This window comes from Anomaloglossus baeobatrachus, chromosome 7, assembly GCF_048569485.1.
Source record: "Anomaloglossus baeobatrachus isolate aAnoBae1 chromosome 7, aAnoBae1.hap1, whole genome shotgun sequence".
NCBI lineage: Eukaryota > Metazoa > Chordata > Amphibia > Anura > Aromobatidae > Anomaloglossus > Anomaloglossus baeobatrachus.
In genome coordinates this window covers 18,454,560-18,464,167 of record NC_134359.1, presented here as the reverse complement: position 1 = coordinate 18,464,167, position 9,608 = coordinate 18,454,560, and the positions used below count along the sequence as shown (strand labels likewise).

At 43.7% G+C, this 9,608-nt stretch overlaps 1 protein-coding gene across 1 annotated transcript in view; it reads left to right on the top strand.

Moving 5' to 3' along the window:
- The first annotated feature begins 7,588 nt into the window (after positions 1-7,588).
- The window catches only part of ASIC4 (acid sensing ion channel subunit family member 4), a 286,302-nt gene continuing 284,282 nt past the window's right edge, over positions 7,589-9,608 (top strand). The window contains exon 1 of the mRNA XM_075317099.1: positions 7,589-9,091. Within this exon, the coding sequence (XP_075173214.1) occupies positions 8,516-9,091 (576 nt within the window). The 5' untranslated portion in view covers positions 7,589-8,515. The remainder of the gene's footprint in view (positions 9,092-9,608) is intronic.

Below are 9,608 nucleotides of genomic sequence, written 5' to 3'. Positions count from 1 at the left end.
TCAGGCTGCTAGTTTTGGTACCCCTGCTGATGCTGGCACGGCAGGTGTTGCAAATGGCCTTTTTTGAATCATCTGGATCCAACTTAAAAAACTGCCAGACTCGTGAAGACCTAACATTTGTACAGGCACCTTGTGTCGTCGTGTTGTTCCGGGGAACGGTTGCCTGACTTCTGCCTGGGGCCACCACCCTGCTTCTTACTGCCTGTTGTGATGCTACGCCTCCCTCCCCCTGTGCACTGCTGTCCTCGCTCTGCATATCCTCCTGCCAGGTTGGGTCAGTTACTGGATCATCCACCACGTCGTCTTCCTCTTCCGCACCCTGCTCCTCCTCCTGACTTGCTGACAATTGTGTCTCATCATCGTCCACCACTTGTTGAGACACGTTGCCAACTTCGTGAGAACGTGGCTGCTCAAATATTTGGCCATCTGTACAGACGATCTCCTCATGACCCACTTCAATATGAGCTGGCGAGAGGCCAGAATGTGTGAATGGAAACGTGAACAGCTCTTCCGAGTGTCCAAGTGTGGGATCATTAATGTCCGAGGAGGACGTGTACTCAGCCTGGTGGTAGGAAGGAGGATCAGGTTCAGAAATGTGCGGTGCAGTATCACGGCTACTGACACTTGACCGTGTGGAAGACAGAGTGTTTGTGGTGGTGCCAATCTGACTGGAAGCATTATCCGCTATCCAACTAACAACCTGTTGACACTGGTCTTGGTTCAAGAGCGGTGTACTGCTGCGGTCCCCAAGAATTTGGGACAGGACGTGCGAGCGACTAGATGTGGCCCTTTGTTGTGGCGAAATTAGAGCTTGCCCACGACCTCGGCCTCTGCCTGCACCACCATCACGTCCACTTCCTTGTTCCTTGCCAATGCCCTTGCGCATTTTGCAATGCTGTGCACTGCTGACGTGTATATTCACTACTTGTGCGTTATATCAAAGTTTCTGGAAATTGCACACAAGTGCACCTGTACGCTGCCACCGACAGGCACACACGTGCGGTTTTTAAATGCAAGCACGGACGCACTAAGAACCTAACACAGGTTTTAGGAGCAAAAATTAAGAACTCTGACACTATCAGCCACTGCTGACTGACGTGTATTATACACTACACTTGTGCGTTATATAATAGTTTGGTAAAAACGCACACCAGTGCACCTGTACGCTGCCACCAACAGGCACACACGTGCGGTTTTAAAAACCAAGCACGGACGCAATAATAACCTAACACAGGTTTTAGGAGCAAAAATTAAGAACTCTGACACTATCAGCCACTGCTGACTGACGTGTATTATACACTACACTTGTGCGTTATATAATAGTTTGGTAAAAACGCACACCAGTGCACCTGTACGCTGCCACCAACAGGCACACACGTGCGGTTTTAAAAACCAAGCACGGACGCAATAATAACCTAACAGGTTTTTTTGGGGAGCGACAATTACAGACAAGTCAGACACTATCTGGACTGTTTTACACTGTGTACACCAGCCCCAGATATGAAGGCTGGTATACGGTCACCACTACCCTGCCTGCCTGCCTGCCTGTATACTGCTACAATAGTCCTGACAAGGACTCTTTTGGTCACTAGCCTGTATTCAGACCTGGCTATACCCTGCCTGTATATAGCAACAATAGTCCTGAGAAGGACTCTGCTACTGTACGCCGACCTGGCTATACCCTGCCTGCCTGTATACAACTAGAATAGTCCTGAGAAGGACTTTTGGTCACACTGTTTGCAGCCCTGCAACTGAAAAAGCTATAAAGGGCCGCAAAGCTTTCCCTGAATCAGCGACACTCTCCCTACACTCACTGTCAGAATAGCTGTGAGCAGAGCACAGCGCGCCGGCCTATATAAAGGCTCGGTGACGCTGTGCAGGCCGGCCAATCACTGCAATTCCACAACTAACAGGGCTGTGGCATTGCAGTGGTCTGCCAGCCAATCCCTGCATGAGGGCTGGCTCTCAAAAGAGCGCCAACATGCAGAAATGAAGACCACGAGTAAAGCACGAGTATCGCGAGATTACTCGGTCCCCGCCGAGCAGCCCGAGTACAGTGATACTCGTGCGAGTACCGAGTAGTGACAAGCATGCTCGCTCATCACTACTCATTGGCACTACCCGCTCATACTGTTCCTACCTAGCAGACTGGCACTATTGTTTAATACTGAACCTCGCTAGCAGGCTGGCAGTACTCTATCTCTGGATCTTCCTTGGAGATTGGCACATCTTTTCATTACTGGATCTCACTATCTGACTGGCACCACCCTCTAGCACTGGACCTTACTTGCTGCAGGGCACAGCTTACTCCTGGCACTATTGTGCAGCACTGGACTTCAGTAGGACAATGCTACTATTATCTGGTGCTGAAATACTTTATATCTGGAGCGTCAGTATCAAAATATCATTTTCCACTGCACACAGCTCTACCAGAGATCCTGCATGGCATATCTCCTCTCGCCATCCCCCTGTGTCCCAGCCCAGGCCGTATTCACATTGCACGGGCAGTCTCAGGATCCTGGCACTGCCAATCTGCACTATATAAGTGCGATCATCACCCTTCGATATCCCATCTTATAACACTATGCCCCTGTTGAGAAAACAAACATATCTAGAAGCATTCAGTGAGGCTGGCACAGATGGTTGGCATGAAGAAAGACGACAGTGTTGGGCATTGTACACACCAACTAACACCCAATGACTGGCACGGGCACTGACAAATGGTAATAAATCTGCAATTAAAGGGGCAGTGAGAGCTGAAATGTAACAGAACGGAGATCATGGATGGGGGAGAATAATGGATTTACCGGCGTGACTTGCAGATCAGCCTCCTATTAGGTGGATCTATATCATTCCTGATAAGTGCAAACACAAGCACTCAATCCCGGCCCCCGAGCCGCTCATCCTCACTAAATGCAATTGATTAAAATCCACAACTAAATTAACTCAATCACAAGTATATTGTTTAAATTCCATCGGCAGAAGCGTCATCCCGGCCCAGGGATTGTGTCAGTGATCTCCATCTTCTCTGTACTGAGAATGAATCCATCATATCTACAAGACCAAGATTATATACAGAACTACGTCACAGGGGGCATACGGAAATACATTACATTACTGATCCTGAGCTACATCCTGTATTATACTCCAGAGCTGCACTCACTATTCTGCTGGTGGAGTCACTGTGTACTCTACATTACTGATCCTGAGTTACCTCCTGTATTATACTCCAGAGCTGCACTCACTATTCTGCTGGTGCAGTCACTGTGTACATACATTACTGATCCTGAGTTACCTCCTGTATTATACTCCAGAGCTGCACTCACTATTCTGCTGGTGCAGTCACTGTGTACATATATTACATTACTGATCCTGAGTTACATCCTGTATTATACTCCAGAGCTGCACTCACTATTCTGCTGGTGCAGTCACTGTGTACATACATTACATTACTGATCCTGTACTCATCCGGAGTTACCTCTTGTATTATACTCCAGAGCTGCACTCACTATTCTGGTGGTAGAGTCATTGTGTACATTTATTACATTACTTACACTGTGTTACATAATATAATAATAATAATATTTATTAATTTATATAGCTGTTCATTTCCACAGCACTTTACATACAATGGCAATGCTGTCCCCATTGGGGCTCACAATCTAGGTTCCCTATGAGTATGTTTTTGGAGTGTCGGAGGAAACCCACACAAACACGGGGAGAACATACAAACTCCTTGCAGATGTTGTCCTTGGTGGGATTTGAACCCAGGACACCAGCTCTGCAAGACTGCAGTGCTAACCACTGAGCCACCGTGCTGCATCTTTTATTATACTCCAGAGCTGCACCCGCTATTCTGCTGGTGCAGTCACTGTGTACATACATTATATTACTTATCCTTAGTTACCTCCTGTATTATGCTCCAGAGCTGCAGTCACTATTCTGCTGGTGCAGTCACTGTGTACATACATTATATTACTTATCCTGAGTTACCTCCTGTATTATGCTCCAGAGCTGCACTAACTATTCTGCTGGTGCAGTCACTGTGTACATACATTATATTACTTATCCTGAGTTACCTCCTGTATTATGCTCCAGAGCTGCACTCACTATTCTGCTGGTGCAGTCACTGTGTACATACATTACATTACTGATCCTGAGTTACCTCCTGTATTATACTCCAGAGCTGCACTAACTATTCTGCTGGTTCAGTCACTGTGTACATACATTACATTACTGATCCTGAGTTACCTCCTGTATTATACTCCAGAGCTGCACTAACTATTTTGCTGGTGCAGTCACTGTGTACATACATTACATTACTGATCCTGAGTTACCTCCTGTATTATACTCCAGAGCTGCACTCACTATTCTGCTGGTGCAGTCACTGTGTACATACATTACATTACTGATCCTGAGTTACTGCCTGTATTATACTCCAGAGCTGCACTCACTATTCTGCTGGTGCAGTCACTGTGTACATACATTACATTACTGATCCTGAGTTACTGCCTGTATTATACTCCAGAGCTGCACTCACTATTCTGCTGGTGCAGTCACTGTGTACATACATTACATTACTGATCCTGAGATACCTCCTGTATTATACTCCAGAGCTGCACTCACTATTCTGCTGGTGCAGTCACTGTGTACATGCATTACATTACTGATCCTGAGTTACCTCCTGTATTATACTCCAGAGCTGCACTCACTATTCTGCTGGTGCAGTCACTGTGTACATACATTACATTACTGATCCTGAGTTACCTCCTGTATTATAGTCCAGAGCTGCACTCACTATTCTGCTGGTGCAGTCACTGTGTACATACATTACATTACTGATCCTGAGTTACCTCCTGTATTATTCTCCAGAGCTGCACTCACTATTCTGCTGGTGCAGTCACTGTGTACATACATTACATTACTGATCCTGAGTTACATCTTGTATTATACTCCAGAGCTGCACTCACTATTCTGCTGGTGCAGTCACTGTGTACATACATTACATTACTGATCCTGAGATACCTCCCACCTCAGTTGCAGAGGTTTTAACAATAGAACAACGTAAAAACAAATATGTTAAAAATGTTAATAGGAGTTGGTGACAGACATATCCATTTACAGGTGTGAGTACAAATTTAAAACTGATACAGCTGATACTTGTAATTACTTTATAGCTTTTTACATTTTATTTATACTTGAAAACAGATACAAGTGTGCAGTTTAGCTTGTTAGTAATGACAATAATTATCATCATCATCAACTCAAGGCGCACAATGAGCTTCACACAGGTTACTAATAATAGTATATTATTATTATTTATGTATTATTATATAATGTTTACATTAAGCCAAAATAAAAATGTATATGTGTTTTATTGCTTCTTCTGTTAATATTAATATGAATGATAACACTTATTATTATTATTATTATTATTAATAATAATAATAATAATAATAATAATAATAATAATAAAAACAAACAAATAGTAATGCATTCAGTATTGTTATACAGTTAGGTCCAGAAATCTTTGGCCAGTGACACAATTTTGGCGAGTTGGGCTCTGCATGCCACCACATTGGATTTGAAATGAAACCTCTACAACAGAATTCAAGTGCAGATTGTAACGTTTAATTTGAAGGTTTGAACAAAAATATCTGATAGAAATTGTAGGAATTGTACACATTTCTTTACAAACACTCCACATTTTAGGAGGTCAAAAGTAATTGGACAAATAAACCAAACCCAAACAAAATATTTTTATTTTCAATATTTTGTTGCGAATCCTTTGGAGGCAATCACTGCCTTAAGTCTGGGACCCATGGACATCACCAAACGCTGGGTTTCCTCCTTCTTAATGCTTTGCCAGGCCTTTACAGCCGCAGCCTTCAGGTCTTGCTTGTTTGTGGGTCTTTCCGTCTTAAGTCTGGATTTGAGCAAGTGAAATGCATGCTCAATTGGGTTAAGATCTGGTGATTGACTTGGCCATTGCAGAATGTTCCACTTTTTTGCACTCATGAACTCCTGGGTAGCTTTGGCTGTATGCTTGGGGTCATTGTCCATCTGTACTATGAAGCGCCGTCCGATCAACTTTGCGGCATTTGGCTGAATCTGGGCTGAAAGTATATCCCGGTACACTTCAGAATTCATCCGGCTACTCTTGTCTGCTGTTATGTCATCAATAAACACAAGTGACCCAGTGCCATTGAAAGCCATGCATGCCCATGCCATCACGTTGCCTCCACCATGTTTTACAGAGGATGTGGTGTGCCTTGGATCATGTGCCGTTCCCTTTCTTCTCCAAACTTTTTTCTTCCCATCATTCTGGTACAGGTTGATCTTTGTCTCATCTGTCCATAGAATACTTTTCCAGAACTGAGCTGGCTTCATGAGGTGTTTTTCAGCAAATTTAACTCTGGCCTGTCTATTTTTGGAATTGATGAATGGTTTGCATCTAGATGTGAACCCTTTGTATTTACTTTCATGGAGTCTTCTCTTTACTGTTGACTTAGAGACAGATACACCTACTTCACTGAGAGTGTTCTGGACTTCAGTTGATGTTGTGAACGGGTTCTTCTTCACCAAAGAAAGTATGCGGCGATCATCCACCACTGTTGTCATCTGTGGACGCCCAGGCCTTTTTGAGTTCCCAAGCTCACCAGTCAATTCCTTTTTTCTCAGAATGTACCCGACTGTTGATTTTGCTACTCCAAGCATGTCTGCTATCTCTCTGATGGATTTTTTCTTTTTTTTCAGCCTCAGGATGTTCTGCTTCACCTCAATTGAGAGTTCCTTAGACCGCATGTTGTCTGGTCACAACAACAACTTCCAAATGCAAAACCACACACCTGTAATCAACCCCAGACCTTTTAACTACTTCATTGATTACAGGTTAACGAGGGAGATGCCTTCAGAGTCAATTGCAGCCCTTAGAGTCCCTTGTCCAATTACTTTTGGTCCCTTGAAAAAGAGGAGGCTATGCATTACAGAGCTATGATTCCTAAACCCTTTCTCCGATTTGGATGTGAAAACTCTCATATTGCAGCTGGGAGTGTGCACTTTCAGCCCATATTATATATATAATTGTATTTCTGAACATGTTTTTGTAAACAGCTAAAATAACAAAACTTGTGTCACTGTCCAAATATTTCTGGCCCTAACTGTATAATATAGAATAACAATAAAATAGAAATATTTAATAAGAATTATAATAATTTTTATTTTTAGTAATATTTGTATTATTAAATCATAACTTGTACCATTGATAATAAAATGTCAATTTTAATAGAGCATTAAATTATCATTATAGTGTCATTTTTAATTAATATGTGAAAAGACTGTCTGCATTATTGTGTTGATATGAATGTCATTATTATGATGTCTTTATTTATTTCCCTCACTTATATAGCGCCATTAATTCCACAGCGCTTTACAGATGTGATTGTCACTGTTCCCATTGGGGCTCACAATCTATCAGTCTTTGGAATGTGGGCGGAGACTTTAGAATCCGGAGGAAACACGGCGAGAACATACAAATTCCTTGCAGTGTTATCCTTGGTAGGATTTGAACCCAGGACCCCAGCGCTGTAAAACTGCAGTGCTAACTACTGAGCCACCATATAGTGCTAACCACTGAGCCACCCTGCTATTATTATTACTATTATTTTAATTATTATTATTAATCTTATTCTATGGTTGTTGTGATGAATTAGGATTGTTACATTATTAGTAGTAATATTATTACTTAGCCAATCCCTTTGGTTCCTATTATTAATAATAATGGCGGGACGGCCGAGCTGCACCCGGCCAGTCGCTGAGAGCACAGACCAGTAGGATTTTGGCTCGTCCCTTGCAGCCACCAGTGACAGCGGAGAATCACCAGGACTGTTATTCAAACAAGTGTGGCCATCAGCCGGGAGCACAGTGCAGCCTCCGCCTGCTGCTCCTCACTGCCCAGCGCTGCTCAAGGCATTTCATTCAGATTTCTATTGCTCCATCACACATATTCATTCCCCTCCCGTCCTCCTCCTCCTCCTCTCTTGTGATATGGGGATCCCATTCCATCTCTCAGACAGGGGATTGTCTTAGCACTTGTTTAAATGCTTGCTGCCTATGCTGGGAGCGAAAGCAGGAAAGAAGACAAGATTTTTATCCCTCTCGCAGCTGTGCTCGCCGAGATAAGCAAAGTCACTGGGAGAGAAACCTTAAAGCGGAGAAGGACCGTGCAGAATTGAACAGCTCTTAGGAGCGGAAAAGCCTCCTGCTCCTTCTTGCCCTGCTTTCCTCTAATCAGTCTTTTCATATTGCTTGGATTCTCCAGATTGTGGCTATAAATCTTCAAGAAAGAAGAAACCAGAGACAAGAAGAGGATTTTTATTTTTCTTGCCTTTCCCTATCCTGCAAAAGTGCTTTGGAATTGGAGTGATCTGGGACATATTTAGGGGAACGGGGCGCAGGGGTTACTCCGGGTTTTGAAGACCCCCCTAAGCCCTGTTTCTCGAAAACTTGATTGCCAATGCCCATCGAGATAGTCTGCAAGATCAAGTTTGCAGACGAGGATGAGAGCCAGAAGGAAAAAGAGGAAGGAGAACGGGAAAGCTTGATTGGAGATGAGGTTCCACCCGCTACCCAGGACTTACCCGGCTTTGCCAGCACCAGTACTCTTCATGGACTGCGGCACATCTTCCGGACTGGTAGACTGGGCATCAAGCAAAGCCTGTGGGCACTGGCATTTTGTGCATCCTTGCTATTTTTCCTCTACCAGGCAGCAAAGTGTGCCTTGTATTACCTTGAACACCCCCATATCACCTCGGTGGACGAGGAAGTGACCAGTGAAATTATTTTCCCAGCTGTCACCATTTGTAACATCAACCGATTTCGGCACTCGGCTCTCTCCGATGCCGATATTTACCACTTGGCCAACCTGACCGGACTCCCCCCAAAGGACCGGGATGGCCACAGAGAGTCGGATTTAGTCTACCCCGCCGCTAACATGCTGGAAATAGTAAACCGGACTGGGCACCAGTTGACTGAGATGTTAAAAAGCTGCAACTTCAGTGGAAATAACTGCACTGCACAAAACTTCTCGGTGGTGAGTCCCCAGTTTTATGCCAATTTGTGGGCACGGGTCCTTATAGAATCATAGAATGGTGGAGATGGACGGGACCCCCAGGGTCATTGTAGGAGTCACTAAACCATCCCAGACAGATATCAGTCCGGTCTCTTTATGACGACGTCCATTGAAGTCTTCAAAAAGAGACTGGACTTCCTTGATGTTTTCTTATCCAAAAATTTTGTACTAATTTGATTTTTTACTTGGCAAAAAATTCCGACAACAAAATAGTAAACGATTCCTCTGCTGGGGTTGTCAGCGTCTTGACCTGGAGTCTAAGAAGCTCCTTGAGTCTAAAGTTAAATATCTTCCATAAAGTGGATGAAAAATGGCTAAAAAAAAGTGTCCAAATCCAAATTGGGAAAGATGAATAAGACTTTCTTCAAGAAAGATCATTTCCTAAAAGGGGCAATAAAAAATGGACTTTGTGTTGAAAAATAATTCTTGCCCCTCGTCCGTCAGATTGTGCCCAAATCTTTAACCCTTAGCTCCTCGC